Source organism: Mytilus californianus, unplaced genomic scaffold (genome assembly GCF_021869535.1).
Source record: "Mytilus californianus isolate M0D057914Y unplaced genomic scaffold, xbMytCali1.0.p SCAF_62, whole genome shotgun sequence".
Taxonomy (NCBI): domain Eukaryota; kingdom Metazoa; phylum Mollusca; class Bivalvia; order Mytilida; family Mytilidae; genus Mytilus; species Mytilus californianus.
In genome coordinates this window covers 724,283-746,254 of record NW_026262715.1, presented here as the reverse complement: position 1 = coordinate 746,254, position 21,972 = coordinate 724,283, and the positions used below count along the sequence as shown (strand labels likewise).

Genomic DNA, 21,972 nt, shown 5'->3' with positions numbered 1-21,972 from the left:
ACTAGTGTATAATAAATATTGTTAAATTTTATTATTGATTTGTGTCTTTTGTTGGCTACAATTAACAAGCGATTTTTCTGGTCGTAACAACCTGCTTAGGAATTTGAATAATTTAGGTCATTACATGTAGATCTATGAGTTCTCGAAGTTACTGAAAACTAGTTGATTGATTGATTGCTAAACGTCCAGTGGCAAAAAGTTCATGTCTGTTCAGGAATTAAACAACACTACGCATCAGATAGAACTTGGGCCAACAACTAAATAAAAAAAATCATTTATCTAAGTTGAGGTTCATTCAAGTATTTGTTGATAGAAGTGAAGTGATCTGAACCAAAGTTCTAGTTTTTAGTTTCTATATAAGGTGGAATATAACGACACAGTTCCAATACTCCACTGATTCACTAAGGATAATATACTAGTGTACAAATGACATAGATTTGAACAATTCACATTCATCTACAGATAACATTGTGTATTATTTTTTTTAATAAAAAAAATATTTGTGAAAAAATTATGTGTAGGCACGTGCCTAAAGTGCCTAACGGCAGCTATGCCCCTGAATATAACATGCATATTCAGGATGAGAAAAAATAAATACTGTATAGAAAATTTACATGTAAGTCTACCGGGATGAAGAAGGATATGAATTAGCAAACGAAGTGAAAAAAAAGTATCGGTCAATGATTCAGGAACCCAACGACACAATACAATTTCTAATTTGTTCCGATATCATTAAAAAACTACAAATCCATAAAGAATATTTATTTCGAAACAAAAATATATTGAGGACATACATATGACTTAAATTAAAAAAAAAAAACCATTTCCAAAAAAAATGATCACATACAAGCAGAATATTTTCTTTTTTGTCAAAATGAATTCCACCCGGCCTTTTAAGTCCATCTGATTGAGTAAAATTTCTCTATAAAGTTTACCATCATCATATATTACTACTACAGTGTGTGTTCTCCCATCAGTCACATATACATTCCTCTCATTATCAGTTGTCACACGACCTAAATCTTGATATTTATCATTTTCAAACTAAGTTAAGTTTTATGACCAAGAGCCATGTTCTGTTCATACTATCTAACAAAATTCAGAAATTCATACTTCCTTATAGCCTGTACTGTAAAATCACTACCTGCTTAGGAATTTGAATAATTATGGTCATTACACGAAGATCTGTGTCCAACTATCAAAGAGCAAGTGGACATGAACCAAAGATCATTACGTCTTTGAATTTTTTTTCGAAATTTCCATATAAAGTTGATTTCTGGTCACAAATGAAATTAAAGCGTTGGTCACACAAAACATGTACATAACACAATTATTAATTGTCTCTGAAAACGGAATACAACTGTACAGATCATGACAATCAATCAAGTTAGATTGATAGTAAAGAAAACGAAAATAAATGGAAGTTATTTTGAATGACTAAATGCACAAACAGATTCGAGTCCGAATAAACTCATTGTCTGAAAGAACTATTCATGATTGTTTATGTTGGTTTCTTTTTTAAATTCAAAAAGAAAACCATTTCCAAACAAATGATTACATACAAGCAGAATATTTTCTTTTTTGTCAAAATGAATTCCACCCGGCCTTTTCAGTCCATCTGATTGAGTTAAAATTTCTCTATAAATTTTACCATCATCATATATTACTACTACAGTGTGTGTTCTCCCATCAGTCACATATACATTCCTCTCGTTATCAGTTGTCACACGACCTAAATCTTGATATCTATCATTTTTAAACTTCCAAATTAATTTTTCATCTAGCGAGCAGCAGTATATTGATGTAACGTTTATACAGACCAACCTGTCTCTGTTAACTGAAATGTCGCGAATTTTGTCTGAAGGTAAAGGAATAGTTCGTATTTCTTTACCTGTCAGGTCCATCACATGTATAATACTCATATCAATAACAACGTAAAGGTTATTATCATCAAATGATATTCCGTAGCAGTTATGACTGGTATTGAATGTACTGGTGACAGATCTTGTATGCATATTTATTATCAGTGTGGTATTGTTAAATGTACATGACACTGCCACAGTATTACTATCTACTTCTGTTATATACCGTGGTGTATAGGACAGAGGAATGTGATGGACATCAGTACCGTCTGCATTACAAATAATAAGTTGGTCATTATTATAGTCGGTAAACACCAATGATTTGCCTATTTTGATGCAGCTAGTAATGACCTGATATTCATTCCTTCCCTTTTGGATATTAAACTGTTGACGCGAATTGACAGAAACAGGAAGGTTGTATTTGACAGGTGTTTGAGCTTGGGTGAACGCCGCAGTTGTGGTTGGTATTTTTTCTGAAATACAAAATTATGCATCAAATTAGTATGATCAGACCACATCGGTTTTTCACGCACGCAAATTTGTTTTAAGTACGATTGCCGCACGAAAATTTATTTTCACTTTTTTTTAAATTTGTTCCTGCATTTTGTATGATTCAGTTCATCTGTCTTGTCAAAAGTTAATTATTTTCAGCTCTTGCTAGCAATATCCTCCTGCACCACCCCAAGAAAATGAAACGCTCGTCCCATAATCGAAGGAAAACTGAAATAAAGGTTATAAATAAAAGAGATTGAAAAAAAAAGAAAAACGAGTTGACATACCAAAGGGAAACGTTATTTGGTTGACGCTATCTTTTCATCTATTGTTGGGTAATTGAAGGAGATATATTAATTCATTGTGTCTTTTCAATTCTTATCTTCTCGGTTACCATAGAACCAACTGATAAAAACCACAAGCCACTGAGAAAACTTGTCATAATGAATATAAACAGAAACACACCAGACACCGATAAATCGGTTAGAAGAGCAATGTTTTGCAATGGGAAATTATAATCAGTTGTATCACTGATATCGTATAAATATTAAAGGGTGACCGGTGGTATAGAGATATGGTCATCTGGACGTCTTCCGACTAGCAGTAACAACTAAAGTTAGGCGTCTGTTTGGTTGAGGGTGATGCATAAATCCGATGTCTCGTGTCAAAGAGTGTCAAGTTCTCTTTGCGTGAATAACTTAAAATTAAGAATGAAAATGGGGAATGTGTCAAAGAGACAACAATCCGACCAGTTAACATGTTACAAGTCTGTGTCGTTAATCCAACTTACCATTAGGTGATAGAGGTTGGGTAAATGCTTCTTTGTTTGCTGACATATTTTCTGAAATATATTTAAAACAAAAAGAAATAATTGATACATTCAAACGCAGTTAACCGACGTACCATGCTTTTGAGGGGCGTCTGTTTAATAATCCACTGCATTTGTTACCTATTAAAAGTGTACTTATTTTTTTCCGTTTTGAAAATAAATGAACCTTTTGCCACTGGTCGTAAAGTAGTCAACATTCAATTAATTGATCACGTATGAACCGATTATCATTAGTTAAATCCTTTTCTGCTGTTTTTAGTTTCAACACCCCTATTTTTAGTTTCAAGTAAAACTTAGATTTTGTTTTTTGAAAAAGAGGGAACATTCAATTTTATAATTGTAGGGGAGATTTTATATTATGATTATGGGCATCAGAACATGAGGTCTCGGTTTCGTAAAGAACTGCTAAGGAGCACGATTTGCGGAGAGGCTCCCCTACCCAGGATAAAGAAATCGGTACAAGAAATTTTTTTCTGAAGGGCGAGGTTTTGTCCCAAAGTTGCTCCACATGATGTGTAAATACGCATCCACATTAGAATAGAATATGGGTGTTGAATAGGAAGGATCTATAGTAGGAAAATATCACTCTTCCTGCAAGCTAACCCTTACAACGCTTTTGGGAATCCGTAATTTACCTATTGCAAAGCTTAACTTTTGACCATATGTAACATGCCATCAATTTCCAAAGCTCTTCATACATTCTAGTAGACTCATCTTAATCTCACCGTAACCTGTTTTTAATTTGTGACCCTTCATAATATGGCACGAATTCTTAAGCAAAACATTAAACCAATCAATTTTCGTCGACTTATTTTTATGTTTTTATGGGACTAGTAGATACAATTTTGTTTGTTTTACAATTCTGAAATCAGAAAAAGTCAATAAAAATAATATATTCATAATTAAAGAACTTCTAATAAAAGAGTTGGTATAATTTCCTTACCATATTAAATGTTTTAAAATGCAATGATTACTTATCTTTGTCTCCTTAGATATATCGCCATATATATATATATATATATATTTATATATAAAGATACATTCTTTGAATGAGAAGTAAGTTATTTACGAAATGTTACTGCTGTTTAAAGTTGAAGAAACCAATGATTTTATTTGTTCTGGTATCACAACGATCTAACAGTCAACTGTTTAAACCTATATTCAAAATGATTACTTGGTGGCGGCAGTTGGAGATGATTCAGGGATAGACGACAGATACTAAAATGACGTTCAAACTCATATATCGAAAATTAACTGATAACGTCATGGCTAAATAAAGAAACAGACAAATAACAGTACACAAACCACAACATAGAAAACTAAAGACTGAGCAACACACACCCCAGTAAAAATCCCAGGTGCTCCGGAATAGTAAGCAGATCTTGCTTCATATGTGGCACCCGTCGTGTAGCTCGTGTGAGTGCAGACATGTTTATAAGTCTAATATGGTAGGTCACTTTCGAGGAAAGAAGGACGGGATTGTAGTTACGACAATTAAAACATATCCGCTATCGTTTGTGAATCAGATATTCCATAACGGTCATAACTAAAGACTGAGCAGCACAAACCCCAGCAAAAATTGGGGATGATGCTTGTGCCCAGGAAGAATAAGCAGATATGCTCCTAAACGACAACTTACAATGAATCAAATAGCAATAAGAACGCCCATTTCTAAATCATAACTCTCTTTAACCGAAGTCTAAACCTATTTACCGGAACTTGAACACACCTCCAATATCGCACTTCGTCATAGTATTTAACAGATACTGTAGTCCACGAACTTGTTGGAAGCTTTCACTTGTTGAACGTTTTGTTTTACAATATAATGACGTTCATAACATCGTGGATATGGAAACCTGATATTTTGTTGCCTTTTAAATATTAAACTTTTTCATATGTATCAATGGCTGTCGATTACAATGATTTCACTCAATGATACCGTTGCAACCAAAAAACTACTTTTTAATCAAATGAAAATTGCACCAAAAATTATAAAATGTCTAACACATGTATGCATACACAAAACCGCTGTTTTATACTGACCGACTTTAGAAACGCAACACCAGATTAATCTTTTTTAATTTCAAATATGCAATGTATGTTAAACATATGTATGAACATAAATTTCATTCATTACTTCATTGTTTAATAGTATTTTACTGTTCGAAAGTTGAATTGATAGATATTTTTTTTATTTTCAAATCATGTGGTATACACTGAACCCCTGGGTTTCTCCTTACCAATGGATGTGTCACCGTTGCAGGCAATGACTGCCTGTAACCAAAGCAAAAATGATTGTCAAAAAAGGTAAAGCAATTCTGTTAGTCATGTTTTGAGTTCCGTTTTGTACCTTCTGATTTTGCATTTGTCCCACCCATTACAGTGTGTTTTGGCAATAATGCAGTTTAAACTTTAGGCTTTTATGTTTTTTCTGCAGACGATTCTTCGGCATTTCAGTTTATGAGAAACATTTTTGGCATGAATCTGTCTGCCATGGCATTTGGCGATATGAAAAGCAGTTGACGTTGCAGCCGTAAACATGTCTTGCAAATGACGTCGCGTAATCAAATTCTATTGACGTGACGTTGTCACTACATATTGATCTGGTCATTGATGGTCATCAACAAATCCCGTCTACCTGTATCGTTGATTGAAGAACAGTAAGACGAGTTTTTGACGTCAAATTGTCTGGTTACAGCACGTTCACGTTTTCCAGCATGCAATACTCTTATGGGCTGATTTAGATTTTCATTGCTCAGTCTCGGCAATATGGAGATGCAACATGTTTTTCCTGGTTAAAGTGTGGGTATGGATTGACAGAACTGTCTAACGCAGAAAAAAAAAAACCTTAAAAAAATCATTTATGGGTTTCAAATTTCGCTTTTAGAAATTCGTGCGACTTCAAAACTCCGGTATGTTCAATTACCTCGGGTAATTCAGATATTGAATTTTTCTTAACAGAAAGAAGTATGGTAAGCATGAATAGTAGTTATTTGAGGATCTATAAAACATTAACAGTATCTATAGTATGTGATATAGTTTCTCTTCAGTTTCGGAATTTTTTCGCCTACGTTTTTTCTAAGCCTAATTTTACATTATACGTGTGCCCGAAGAGTCTTCTGAGGTCGAAGTTAACTGTTGTGGCTTGTTGTATTTGCTTGCGGGAACAATACAGGATCAATATGAAAACACCAGTTTAATACCACTCGATTTCTTTTTTATAAATATTTACAAGTAAATGCATTTTTACAAATAATAAAATGTATAGAGATAAATTAGTTACCAAGACAAATAGGAAGGAGTGTTGCAGTAATATCATTGTTTGTTCCGCTTCCGTTTGAAAGTTTCAAGATGGCGTCCGACATTTGTCCTAATTGATCTACCATTTTATGGTCGGTTTCAAATAACTCGGCCTCGATATCAAATTCTAAGTAAACTGGTTGTCCAATGGTTTTTGATGCAATCCATTGTGTGAACTCTGTAAGATAAATATAAAAAAAAGAATAAACGAGTTTATATTGAATTGAATCCGTTAATTTGACGTAATTTGACGTCAATCTCTTTATTATTGGCGTATTTTTGCTAGAATCAACGATTCAAATTAATTACCACATTTTATTCAATTGCTCACTTTGTTTGCTGTATTTCTTTCAATTTGAAAAGACTAATTTACTGATTTCTGTTCAAATATGTAATGGTTTAAAAAATACCTTTGCATTTTTTGTCTCTTGTTTTCTTGATGTCTGTAGTGTGAAACATCAAATATATAACGAAACCTCTCTGCTACCAACGTTTAAGGATTGAATGTTTTTTTTACTATATAACTTTAATAGAAAGATAGAAACTGAAAAAGTAAAAATGTTCATCAAGACAATATTATTTAGTGAAAGGACATCATATATATATAATGATTGATTGATTGTTGGTTGCTAAACGTCCAGTGGCAAATATTTCATGCATATTCAGGACGAGAACAAATTAACAATAAATACAATAGGTAGGTTCTGTAATAGGGGCGTCCGGGGTTAAGGTCCGCGTAATTTAGACTGCCACGGGAAATGAGGGAATATTGGATAGAGACAGCCTTGCAACAGGTCACCTACGGACCCCACAAAGAGTTGTTGTAAGGGTTCTTAACGTGCAAAGAGCGTGGTACTCTCTTTACACGAGGCATCGGATTTAACGTCCCCATTCTGACCGGACGTGGCTGCAAATTTGTACATCCCGCACAGCCAAACGGACGCCCCACTTTAGCAAGGGTTTTACTGCCGGTCGGAGGAAGACCAATGGTGACCATACTTCTATTCCCCAGTCACCCTTGGGGGCTCATATATATTTATTACTTCACGTTAAGTTAAATGATAATGGTAGCTGCTTTTCCTTCTGCCTAAGAAGATCATGCATGGAGTCAGCCTCTTAAATAAAGGAGCAAATCGGCCAGCAGTTGCGGCATATTTGGTTCCTATTGGAATGCCAATTGTTTGTTTGTCCTACAAGCGTAACAATTATGTTGACAATCAAGAAATCAAGCGTCTGGATAATGTCAGTTTCATAGCTTTTGTTGTTCAAATCAGAGTTGTTCTTACAAAGTACGATTTATTTCTCCCTAAAACAATATTATTTTTATCAAACAAAGCACGATCATTTTTTTAAAGTTGTCTTAGTTTGAAATGGGGAATACTTGTGTAAAGGGTACAAAAGTCAAATGATTTGATACTATTAAAAGATTGATTGGTTTTTTGCTTAACGTACAGTGGTAAATAGTGCATATTCAGAAAGAGAACAAATTTACAATTAACACAATAGGTAGTTCCGGTAATGGAGGCCGTCCAGGATGAAGGTCGGGGATATTTGGACTGCCATTGAAAAATAAAGGTGAATTGGATTGGGACAGAAATTTTGCCTTGCAACAGGCCACCTACGGACACATCAACAAGTTGTTACAAGGATCTGTCTCTACACGAGGCATCGGATTTATCGTCCCCATTCGGACCAGACGTGACTGCGTACTTATACAACACGTACAGCCAAACAAACGCCCCACTTTGGTAAGGTTTTAACTACCGGAAGAAGACCTGTAGTGACCATATTACTAATCCCCAGTCATCCTTTGTGGACTATTGAAAGAGGAAAGAGACTTAGGTTGTAGGTATTCAAACATATCTATGGAATTTGTTAGTATCCACATCTGGTCCATGTTATCCAAAGGAACATAGAACAGTCCAATGATAAAGTCCTCTTTAGTTAGTGTAATGGGAGTATATGGTTGAGATTTCAAGTGAGTTATCAATATCTAATTCATATATCATGTTTATATAATGTGATTAACAAAAACAGAAAAATCATGGGTTTTTCAGCTTATTAATTAATTTACGAGTTTTTTAGTATAAATATCATTGAAACCGTAAAGGTGGACTTGGGTATATAAACAGTATCATCCTTGGCTTTCTTCCGTTCCCGAAGTGAGACCTTGCTAAAGGGGTGTCGGTTTGGCTGCGAGGGTTGGATAAATTTGCAGCCGACACCGGTTGAAATGTGGACAATACATCCAACGCCTCGGAACAAGGCTGTGACAAACTTTTAGCACGTTAAAGGTCCGTTTCAACAATTTTCTGACTGGAATATGGCTTTTCTTCCCTATCCTTCATACCTACATGTTTTAATGGTACTCACAAATTCCGACTTTCATTCGGGTCAATATGTCTTAACCTTCCAATTGTATTAATTGTTAATTTGTTCTCGTCCTAAAACAAGCAACAATTAATCAATCATTAACCTCGATAAGCTAGTTTAATAATATAGCTACCATTTACTTGAGATTCATACCAACACGGAACCACTGAAAATAATCTTTTAGAAACAAAGAGTATACTTGAATGAACATATTTCGTTTGTTGATGTGGATCATAAGTGTTTCTCGTTTCTTGTTTTTTATATAGATTAGACCGTTGGTTTTCCTGTTTGAATGGTTTTACACTAGTAATTTTTGGGGCCCTTTATAGCTTACTGTTCGTTGTGAGCCAAGGCTCCGTGTTGAAGACCGTTCTGTGACCTATAATGGTTTACTTTTATAAATTTTGACTTGGATGGAGAGTTGTCTATGAGTTTGAATGTCCCTCTTGTATCTTTCGTCCCTCTATTGTCTCATTGGCACTCATACCACATCTTCTTATATCTATATAGTTATGTATAAGCGCAGGTGCATTTTTTAATCGATCAGTAATTACAAACCTTCTACAGATAACAAAACCATATCCATACTTTCAGTATCGGAGGTCGTAATGAGTTCCAAAATCCTTCTCAGAAATAAAGTCAGGGTGTATTGTAATAGTTCATCCGTTTCCAGCATTTGTGGCAATATATCTACATGTAGAACTATACTCCCTTTAGTGGCAACAATAAATTCTATTCCACTCAAGTCTTTATTGATCTCGTCTTTAAGGGAATTCAGAATATCAATTGTTTTCTCGACATCCTCCTCGTTCTGGAAGATGATCTGTACACGGACTGTACGTCTTCCTTCTAAATATTACAAAAAGTAAAACAAAACTCCAAGGAAAATTAAAAACGGAAAGTCACCTAACAAATGTTAATGTCAAAAACCCAAACACATCAAACGAAAGAAAATCAACTGTCATATTCCTGACGTGGTACATGCATTTCCTTGTGTACTAAACAGTGGAATACACCTTGTTGTATAGCTAGATAAACCTCTCATTTAATAACATACCACAAACCGATGTTCTCTGCCAGTTTTATGTTCGTGTTGAGATAAAATCACAACACTGAATACATGAGGGAAGGTAAAGGTGTTGTCTTACAAGTCTAATGCTACAAAAATATCAATAGCTCTAGAAAACAGATCATTGGCAAAAATGAAAATTCACTTCTTGGACGGTTATTGAAATCTTCAAATCTTCCCCTTCATGCAAGAAAGACATTTTTTATTTTGTTTAAATTCTGAGATCAAATGTGAAATTCATATACCTTTGGATTTATAAAATCATTGGCGTTCTTTCTGCAGACATTGATTTTGTTTTACAGCAACTACTTTCGAAACTAGGCATGTTCAAACAGTTTTGTCAAGAAACTAAGTGCAATGAAGAGTCTTCGAATGATTTTTCAAATTGAAACTTGAATCAGAATTTCTTTCTTCTTTCTAATTATATTGGATATGAAGTGACCTCGTGAGTGACTGAGGAATAGCAAATTGGTAACTTTCGACTTTTCAGGCCGACATTAAGATCTTACCAAAGTGGGGATGTGCCGAATGTACAGGTACACAACCACGTCCGGTTAGAATTTGGACATTAAAGTCAAAGCCTTGTGTAAAAAAAAAGTGCAACGTTCTCTGCAAGTTAAAACATTAGGCAAAGACTCTTTAATGAGTTATTATCTGACCTGTTGCATAGCAAAATGTCTGTATTTTTCCAATATCCCTTATTTGCAACTTGACGTTAAGCAAACGCCAATCAATCAATCATCCTTATCATATTTATTTAATAGCATACGTTTGCAAATTAGTTTTCTTTTGTTTTCTTTTTAGGTGAAGAAGCAAACCAAAAATAATATACATTCAGACAAATTACCTTCTGATTTTTCGTCCTTTAACAACGATCTCAGATTCCTCAAACTTTTATCAAAACTTTCTCCCCAGTAAAACTTTATAGGTTTTTTTTCAAATTGCACTGTAAAATTTAAAGATATAAGACAATTATTAGATAGATACCAAAACTAATATGATGCGCATTATAAAAATAAAAACAAAACGACAAACAGTAAAAACAAATTTGTTCCTTAACCTTTTTTTTTTGTCCATATGGTATATTGTGTATACAGAGCTTAAAATGAGAAGACTTACATATTGAATATAACACAAATGAAACGGACAAAATAAGAACAACATAAAATATAAACGGGATCAACCATAAGAAATATGGAAAAAATAAAATAAACCGGAAGTTAACATCTGAAAATGTTCCTTCCCCGCAAAAGAAACAAAAAAGCATGAACGTGAAAACAATTGCTGCTAAAGAAATACATTCGCATATCGGTTTTAGTAGACACAATAGTGTTTTCTGTACAAAATATGTCAGGTAAACTATAAACCAGAACATTAGGAAACATCGAGGACCTAAGCAAAAAAGGCAAAAATAAATGTCAGGTAAAATTTGCCTAAATGCCTTGCATCATTCGTTTTGTACACTAACGTTGATAATGAACATGTATCTCTTGTAATTTGATTAAAATTATTATTAAACGAAAAGTCTTCTGTCTATGAATGTTGACCTTTATAACTCCGACTTAGAATATAAATAAAAAGTCTTTTTTTTTTATTTACGACCTATGTGACAAGATTTCATATTCTTTATCAATTAATTTACCATTACAATTGTGAACAACTTTCTATTATCCATAAACAATAAATATAAATAACACACAATACAAATGCATTCAACATGACTACAAAAAATAGGTAACAGTACTATTTCAGTGTTATACATCGTTTGGGAAGATATAAATCAAGGAAACAAACAAAAGAGAGATTCGCAGCATGTACTGAGAAAGGATCAAGACCGGATGTCCCGACATGGTAAACATCTTGTGCTATCCATCATGCCCTGATTACGATTTCAGTAGTTCTCGTTCTTTCACCATATTTAAATAAATCTCAAATTATTGAAAATTATTATAAAATATAAATTATTATGTATACGGACGCCATCATGATTGGTTGGCCGGTATTGGGTATCTGTTTCACAGATGAAGACGAATATATTCCCTTTATCGTAACCACAATCCCGTCTTTTTTTTCCAGGAATGCATCCAACCAAATTAGACTTATCAAGGGGTTTTTAACATATCACGACGGGAGCACCATGTGGAGCAGGATCTGTTTACCCTTTCGATGGGTTTTGTGTTGCTCAATTTAAGTTGTTTTTTTGTGTACTGTTATTTATCTTTTCGTCGATTTTCGTTTTTGTTTTGCTATGGCATTTTCCATTGTGTTTTCGACTTATGAGAAAAAGGACCCCACAAAGACATACTAACAAAATTATGACATTAACTACGGTGGCAATCATACCACATCTTATGATTCTTATATATTCTTTCAGAAAATATAAACAATTATTATCTACTGTTACAAAAACGAATATGTTTTAAAAACGCTGAAGGTTTATATCTTACATTTTATATTTTCTAGCTGCTTTAAGGCGTTCTTGTATTTTGTCTGCATTTGCATATCCATACTGCATGTTTTATGCCCTATTATAACTCGTTTATAATTTGTTGTGTGGAAAAAGTTTATATCCATTCTATTGCCAATGTCACGAAAATTGTCGAAGTAATCATCAAATTCATCCTTTCCAATGTTTGTGTTACATCGGTGAGCTAGTTGGTTTCTGTAACGACGTATGCGTTCTACATCATCTACCAGATTTATATCTACTTTGTCTGGATTATTTCCCCATCCTTTTGTAGGAGGATTTATCAGCGAAAACTGTCTTAACAACTTATAAATCAATGTAATGTCCATTGAATCATACGAATTTGACGATTGTGAGTCATTTAGGATAATTTTCTGATCAGACGAGAAACTATTTAGATGCGGCAAGCACATTTGGTACAATTTGTTTGCAGAAATAATGGAGCCGATTATATCTCTGAGGATATTTGGAAAAGTGTCAATGATAATTCGTGAAACTCTTGAATAACGTTCTATGTTTTCACTATCTTCATCAACTGTTTGGATAACTACAAAACAGTTAAAACAGTTATATGAATATCTTACTTCATCATTTTAAGAGTAGCCTTTAAAGATATCTTACAAAAAATTTGGTTTACGGTCAATTTAAGATTTATTGTCCTGAATATCATTAAAAGATGCAGTGGAGAGTAATCTCTTTGAGATGGCAATCATCAAAGCCAAAATGACGCAATCAATGTTTCACCCTATCATTTCCTTCATGTAAGATTTATTAAAAAAAAAATGTAATATTCATCATATCAGCCGTTAAATTATTTAATACGTGACGAATGATACCTTTACCTTTGGAAACTACAAATTCCGATAATAATTAAGTGAAAGAAACCAAAATTTGACCTATCAATAATACCTATCACGATCACTCTCTTAAAAAAAACGCAGTTAATGTCAAATATATAATGTATGTGTCAGACAGTGTTAGAATTGTTAATCGTGTTATATAAAGGTTCTCACTCGGATGAATTTCACGAGTCTTACGGTTACTTTTGTTTGAAAATAAAAGAGAAGAAGAATTTACTTGTTTATTCTTGATTATTTATCTGTCAGAAAACATATTCTAGCATCAAGACTTCTACCAATCTTGCAACTGTCGTCATTTTCTTTTTTTTTTTAAATATCTAAAGTTCATAGTATATAACAACAGAAGTGAAAGCCGTGTAAAAATTTTAAATAAAATCATGAAGAATTGTATCTGGGAAGTCCATTGTATTTTCTATTATTCAAGATATTATCAGACTACAGATATGTTTGAGTAAATACATATTAGTTTGATACTACTTTACCATACCATTTATTTGCTGCATAAGTGCAAGTTCTTGAAGCATATCAGTAATATTAATATCAGATCTCTGAATTGTTTGGTACAACTGTATAGAAGTATCTTGACAGAGATACTTATCCACTCTTTTTAATACATCTAGCGTTTTTTTTTTTAAATTCACCGTAATATTGCTGTGATATTTCCTCCGACTTCTTTCTGATAACGTCATTAGTTGCATTAAGTATTCTCTGAACATCGTCGCCGATTTCGACTTCTGAAACGTGCGGAACATTCCCCCACTTACACGACGGTTCGTGGAATACATTTTCGTACCGCAATATTTTATAGCATAGTTCGATGGTGAAGTCATCTATATTTGGAAGTTTTTCCATTAAGGATATTTCATTCTCTGTAAAATCAATAGTTATGTGTTTCAGTTGATATTTACCTTGCAAACCTCTTGGACTTACACATTCTTTAAAAATATTTTGCATTACTTTTGGAAAAAGCTTTTTAACAATATTGCCTAGTCTTGCTTGTTTTTCTTTTGATGCAGCAGACATATTTATAGTTGCTGTGGTGAAGTTATATGCTACAATAGTAATTTAAAAAAAAAATTATTTAGACAATGCAAACATGGGATAGTTGATACGCGAATAAAGAAATTAACATAATGGCATATATAAACATAAATTGGTAAAAGTATTGAATAATTCCCTAATGCACACGAAGTATTATTTGCCGATCATTGAAGGTTCTTTGAACTACACATTTATTCAGTAATAATTGCTTGAAGTGTAATATTAATGCATCAATCGTTTAGCAAACATATTTGTTTAAAATATTTCAAGGCTTGACACATTTTTGGCTTTTATATTCTTAGCAAACATTGATATGTTTGAAAATACAATCAACATTTTATCTTGATGTTTTCGGACTGGTTGAACAAAATAATCATCATGTTCTCATACACCCGTCACCGTAGTTTGCATGTTAAGTTTTCATATCTTCGGAACAACAAATACAGATGTTAAAAAAATGAAATGGATGCATTACCTATGAGATTCGTGAAATAGGATCTTTTCAAAAAGTAAAATCTCAAAAATACTGAACTCCGAGGAAAATTAAAACGGAAAGTCCCTAATCAATTGGCAAAATCTCAAAAACTCAAACACATCAAACGAATGGACAACGACTGTCATATTCCTGACTTGGTACAGGCATTTTCTTATGTAGAAAATGGTGGATTAAACCTGTTTTTATAGCTAGCTAAACATTTCACTTGTATGACAGTCGCATAAAATTCCATTATATTGACAACGATGTGTGAACAAACATACAGACATAATAGGTAAAAATGTCAAAATTAGGGGTACAGCAGTCAACATTGTGTTATTATCTTAATCACTAAAAAAACAAACAAATATGTAAACAAACTATGTCACAATAACACAATGACGGGATGTATAAGTACAGAGCCACGTCATATGTAACAAAGAAACACTAATGGTATATAGACAAAGCATATTAGCAAAAATGAAAGACAAGAATACAAAAATTATCATAGAACAGTAATACAATGACGGGATGTATAAGTACAGAGTCACGTCAAATGGATACCACTTAAAACAGACTAAACAGTAAAAGTAATATTCATAAAGACAAATAATCTAAGAATACTAAAACACGTTATTAAGATGATAAACAACGTCAGTACCCAGATTCTATACTTCAAGACCATCGTGTATTATTTGTGAAGTTGATACGGAATATTTATCAACAAGGTCTTGGTACCTTCCGATGAACTTTTTTCGAAAAAGGACGAGACGTTCTTTGACATACCCCTGGTTCATCAACTTTCTGCTCAGACACTGGTGGCGTTTTACAAAGTCTGAGTAGTTGCTGCATGTCCTCGAATATCGAATAAGTTAGGAAATGTATATCCCATATGCAGGTAAAGTTGGTATATTGCTACTAAGGTGGGGGAAATTGATAATTTCAAAATTAAAATCGTCTCGTTTGTCATAGATTCTGGTACTGAGATGACCGTGTATGTCAAATTCGAGGTATAAGTCTAGAAATAAGGCGGAGGAAGCCGTGTCTGTTGTTTCTTTAATTTCTAGTTCTTGGGGATATATTAATGGAAGCCAATCAGAAAAGTTTGGATTGTTAATGGATTGATTGATCGATTGTTGGTTGCTTAACGTCCAGGGGCAAATATTTCATGCATGTTCAGGAAAAGAACAAGTTAACAATAAATACAATAGGTAGGTCTTGTAATAGAGGCCATCCGGAATGATGGTCGGGGAAATTTAGACTGCCACTGGAAAATTGGGGTATATTGGATAGGGACAGAAATTTTGCCTTGCAACAGGCCACCTATGGACCCCTCAAAGAGTTGTTGCAAGGGTTCTTAACGTGCAAAGAGCGTGGCACTCTCTTTACACGAGGCATCAGATTTAACGTCCCCATTCTGACCGGACGTGGCTGCAAACTTGATACATCCCGCACAGCCAAACGGACGCCCCGATTTGGCAAGCGTTTTACTGCCGGTTGGAAGAAGACCACGTGACCATATTTCTATTCCCCAGTCACCCTTGGGGGGATTGTTAATTGAAAGAACATCATCAATATATCTGAATGTAAAATTAAATGACCTGGCTTCTTTGATATTTTTGTTTTTGACAAGTGTCTGAAGAAACTCCGATTCATGTGAAAATAAGTAGAGGTCGGCTAGTAAAGGCGCACAGTTCGTTCCCATAGGAATGCCGACAATTTGTTGAAAAAGTCTACCCCCAAATGCAACAAATATGTTGTCAATAAGAAACTCCAGCATACTGATCACTTGTTTCTCTGTGTAACATGTTTTACCTTTTTGTTCACTATTAACAAAATATGCCGTAAGGTATCCCAAAGTAATAAATGTATAGCGTATGCTACCATTTTTATGTTGAAAAGCATTGTGGATTATTTCTTTTAAACGATTTTTCAATTTCACATGGGGAATGGTGGTATACAGGGTTGAAAGATGAAAAGTTTTGATAGAACTAATTTCAGAAAAAGATCGAGATTTAAAATTATCCAGAGTTTTATAGAATCCACATGTGGTTTATATCACTACGCATGTTAACAGTTTCACAGTATTTCTGAAGACCCTCTTTCACTGCGGACAGATTTTTTGTCAATCGAATGGACAATTCTTTAGTCGAACATGCAGATGATGAATTAAAAAAGACAGTGCATTAAAAGGACAAGCTTTAATTATTCCATGACAAACCATCCCCGATTTTTAGAGTTTTGTTTGTAGTGTGTTTTAAGAGTTAGATTGTCTTTCTGTCATGCTTTATCAATTTTTCTTCGGCTTAGGAGTTTGGAATGCTCCTATGATATCTTTAGCCTCTTTTTTTAGAAATCATTTTGAAACTATAGTTTTAAATTCAGGTTTTGCGGTTGACGCAGCCGAGGGTGTCAGATTTTCTTAACGAACTATACTCGTTCCGTTAGTTGATAACGTTTAGTTTTGTCAGTTTTAAAAATACCTTGTATTATGGTAATTTTGTTATATCCCCCCCTTATTGGGTCCAACTAGCACACTTATCTTATGAACCTGCTGGTTCAAATCTCAAACTAGTTTGATCGTTTGTCTATTATTAATATCACGAGATGTGTAGTTGAACATACAAGCGGCTTGCACAGCCATTTTGATTTCTGTACACATAAGCTTGTGGCATTTTGTGGAAGGAGTGCGGTTTTCACATCTTGAGTCAGTACCGCTCTGACGAGAATGATTCTAGTTCAAATGATCCGTGTGTAGGTGAAGCCTATGTTTTGGTTTTAGCAGTATCATGGAATTGAAAGATTTTGTTTTAGGAAAACAAATGTATGTATTCAAGCAATTTCTGATAGTCATATAAACACCTAAGATCCCAGGTCGATTACTTAGGGGCCTCTTTATTTTTAACAGCCTCATTACACAAGTGACAAAAATCAGCTCAGTATGAACTCCCATAGTTTTACATGTTTAAATAACCAGAATACTTGCTATGACATAAAACATAAAACATCATAATACATGTACATTATACATCATGATCGTAAATACGGTTCATTGACTCCAATGTGTTGTATAATCATTGAAAATTATTTATATGGTTGACACAAATAAAATTTATATTCTGGAATTGAACATTGTTGATGTTGCCACAAAAGTATATGTATTCGTAATATACATGTACTCATGAATGAATTATAAAATTAAAGATAAAGAACGTGTGGTAAGAACTAAAGTTGCATGAAGAATGATATATTTTTTTGATATTTCACTTATTTATATTCATAATGCAGGACATATGCAGTCATAAAAATTTAAATACCGATTACAATGAAAAAATATTGAGTTTTCTTTCTGTCTAAAATATCTTTATATTTTGCACATTTGCACAAAGTATAACCTAACATACAATAACGGTGATAACATAAATAAAAAACGGAACACACTTTTAAGCATAGAGCAGTAAACTAAGTATAATTTCCAATATTTGTTCAACTTTAACTCTGCATATACTTGTATACAATCCATTCAGGCGTTGCAAGATAATTTTTAATTCGTACTTCACGTGAAATTTCAACAATGTCCGTATAGACTAAATATTTAGTTTAATTTTATGAAATTTACTTATATAACGAATTTTCCAGTAAAAGTCAATTTAAAATGAGACATCTTCATGACTATTTCGTTAATAATTGTATTTTTAGGATTATGCATTATTTATTAAATTGTGACTTTTTATAATGTGTAGTTGTTATTTATTCAAATTTGCAAGCATGATGGTGGCATGAAAATTTAAATCCGGGAGTATTCTGAAATACAGTTCCGTTTATAATTTGGTTGTTGTCATGTTTCATTACATGATTTAAAATCCGGAAGCGGAATGATAGATGATGTTTATATCGTCGCAAAATACAATTTTGTATAATTTAAGCTTTAAATTTTGTATAATTTAAGCTTTAAATAATGCGAAGGACTGTGAAAAAATACAATACTACAATCAAGTTCTTCCATAACCAAATCGTTTAAATATGTTTAGGCTCCGTTCTCTTTTTGTAAAGATTATTCGGTAAATGAAGACTAGTTGTGACGATAACCCATTTTTGCAATGTAAGATCTATTCAAGTTTCGTAATGAAGAGTTGATAAAGTTATTGATTGTCAAAACAAAAAGTTTTCACCATATATTGAACCTTAAAATTGACCACATAAGGTGTCGGTCGGGATGCCCAAATTTAATCACATGTGAGACAGAAAGAAAATCTCACTTCAGACAATTGTCATGAAAGAGTGCACTGATATTTATTTAAACAAAAAGGATTAATAAACGATTAGAAGATGGTGGGTTATTGACGTAGATGTAAGCTTATAAAGGTGACCGTCAGGACTTAAACAATTATGGTTGCGAAGTTCGACACACACATACAAGTGTGGACATGAACTGTGTTGTTTAATAACAATAAGTGAATGCCGGAGAAATATAATTTAGACTTTAAACAGTATATTCAAATTAAACTTCTGATTATACACTTGTTTTAGTGTATGAAGCAGGAGTAATAGTCAAGTAACTATTCGTATAAAAAACACGCAATCACTAGTTTGTTTACGTCAGTTATGCTGATACGGTTATTTCAAAACCTCAATTTAATTAAAATTTCTGAAATATACATGCACATTTATTTAAATCTTCAGTATCATAACAATTGCTTTGGATGCTTCTTATATTGATATTTTGAAAAATGTTCATCGTTGCCTTAAAACAAATAGTATACACATAGAAGAATAATATTGCCAATGAGAAGTGTATTTTCAAATAAAAATTGTATTCGATTGTTGCATTATTTTGAAATTTGTTACTTATAACTTAAGGAAAATATTTAATATAGATAGCTTCAATTATTGAAGTATATGATATCTATTTTAAACTATTGATAGGTGGCATTTTATTATTTGTTTACTACTAAATGCTACCATATTATTAGCCACATTGACAACCTCTTCCTTTTTATCGAAATTGCTGCTCAATATAAATTCTAATTACATTGATCCTTTTATTAATTTTTTATTGATATTGCAAAGTAATATTTATTTTTAAATATTTTGTTGCCAAGAACTCTTTAAGGGCTAAATTTATTTTGTAGCAATGTGTGTGTAAATTAAACATCGTTGCAACGAAATGTCCATCATAACCAGATTGGTTTTATATTTGTATGCACGAACGACTGAAATCGACACTACATAAGTTTTACAGTCACCATCACGAATTACCTGACCGAAACGATATGGGTGTGTATCAATTCACTTGCGAACTGATTTCGCGGTCGTAGATCCTAGATAACAGATGATCATTCTGACCTGTAAATTTACAGATTAGGACAATTTTACAGATAATTCAAATAACTTGGAATGGATGCATGCAGTAGACACTTTCCTTCCTGAAACACGCGGTCAAGCTCCATTTTTGAGTTCTCTCTAATTTAAATTTCTTCCTCGATTTGCACGTTCGTAATAAATTAATCAGATTTGAACATTTTAGCTCACCTTTCCAAAGGAAATGTGAGTTTTTGCCATCACTTGGCGTCCGTCGTCGTCGTTCGTCCGGTGTAAACTATTTCAAACATCTTATCCTCTGAAACTACTGAATTAATTCCAACCCAACTTAAGGTAATGATCCTTAAGGTATCTAGAATAAAGTTTGTGTTTTATATTCTGTTTCGTAAAATAATCATGGCCGGCATGGCTTAAAATTGAACATAGTGGTAAAATGCATTTTTTGGCTTATATCTCAAAAACTAAAGCATTAAGAGCAAATCTGACAGGGGTATAAATGTTCACTAGTTCAAGTTCTATCAGCCCTGAAATTTTCAGATGAATTTAACAACCCATTGTGGCTAAATTGGTAATTTTAAGGTAATTTTGCACTTTTTGGTTAATATCTCGAATATTGTTATAGATAAAGATAAACTGTAAACAGCAAAAATGTTCAGCAAAGTAAGATCTACAGATAAGTTTTATGACCAAAATTGTCAATTGACCCTTTAAGGAGTTAATGCCCTTTAAAGACAATTTTTCACAATTTGTTCATCTAATCTGCTTACTTTGAAAAATCTTCTCCTTTGAGGCTGCTGAATCAATTTCAGCCAAACTTGGGCTGAATGAGTTTCAGAGTTTCTAGTATAAATTTTGTATTTCATTTCATTGTACGTCAAGAAACATAGCCACTATGGCAAAAATGAAACATTTGTTGTTGCTTTTGAAGCAAATATGACAGATAAAAAGAACATTTAAATGGCATTTTTAAGTCACTTTTTTAATATATATTGAAAAGCAAAAATAATCATTGTAGAAAGATTTAAGCAAAAAATTTACAGCTGAGCGATTCCGGTTCTTGAGAGTCTCTTGTTTAACTACGATTGTCTATTATGTTTTCGTTATTGCTATATATTGGTTTCCTTTCATTTTTAAATTGATGACCTTGCCGAAAGTACACCAATTACCTATTTTCAAAGAAATCTTAAAGAGTTGTAATTTTATGAGAATTCTTTAAATATAACAGCAAACTGGTTCCGATCTGCAACTTTACCGATTGTGTCCTTTTCATGATAGTAACATTTCAACTGAGTTTGGATTCGCATGGTGGATGGTGCATGCATACCGAGATAAGCTTTCCTGGTGCATGCGTAGCAGGAGACGCTTACTTGGTGCATGCGTAGCAGGTGACGCTTACTTGGTGCATGCATACCGAGATAAGCTTACCTGGTGTATGCATACCGAGATAAGCTTACCTGGTGTATGCATAGCAGGAGTCGCTTACCTGGTGCATGCGTAGCAGGTGACGCTTACCTGGTGCATGCATACCGAGATAAGCTTACCTGGTGTATGCATACCGAGATAAGCTTACCTGGTGTATGCATACCGAGATAAGCTTACCTGGTGTATGCATAGCAGGAGTCGCTTACCTGGTGCATGAGTCGCAGATGACGCTTACCTGGTGCATGCGTAGCAGGTGACGCTTACCAGGTGCATGAGTAGCAGGTGACGCTTACCTGCGAAACAGCATCCAGTTGTTCATTTTGAAATTTTCAAATCATTCAATTCCTTGAGTTGTCTCTTCCTTATCGATTATCAAGATTTAAACCTCGCAGTAAACTACTGTCGCCTTATTTATTATACATTTATTATTGGCATTATTCAAACAATCAAAGGTCATTCT

At 33.4% G+C, this 21,972-nt stretch overlaps 1 protein-coding gene across 1 annotated transcript; it reads right to left on the bottom strand.

Annotated features, from left to right (window-relative positions):
- Window positions 1-747: 747 nt before the first annotated feature.
- LOC127707294 (uncharacterized) lies at window positions 748-12,934 on the bottom strand. The gene is made up of 6 exons (XM_052211826.1): window positions 12,373-12,934; window positions 10,773-10,871; window positions 9,415-9,705; window positions 6,467-6,661; window positions 3,145-3,195; window positions 748-2,335 (listed from the first exon to the last, which is right to left on the bottom strand). The coding sequence occupies exons 1-6, from the start codon at window positions 12,803-12,805 to the stop codon at window positions 1,488-1,490; spliced, it is 1,917 nt and encodes a 638-aa protein (XP_052067786.1). The 5' UTR covers window positions 12,806-12,934; the 3' UTR covers window positions 748-1,487.
- Window positions 12,935-21,972: the final 9,038 nt, after the last annotated feature.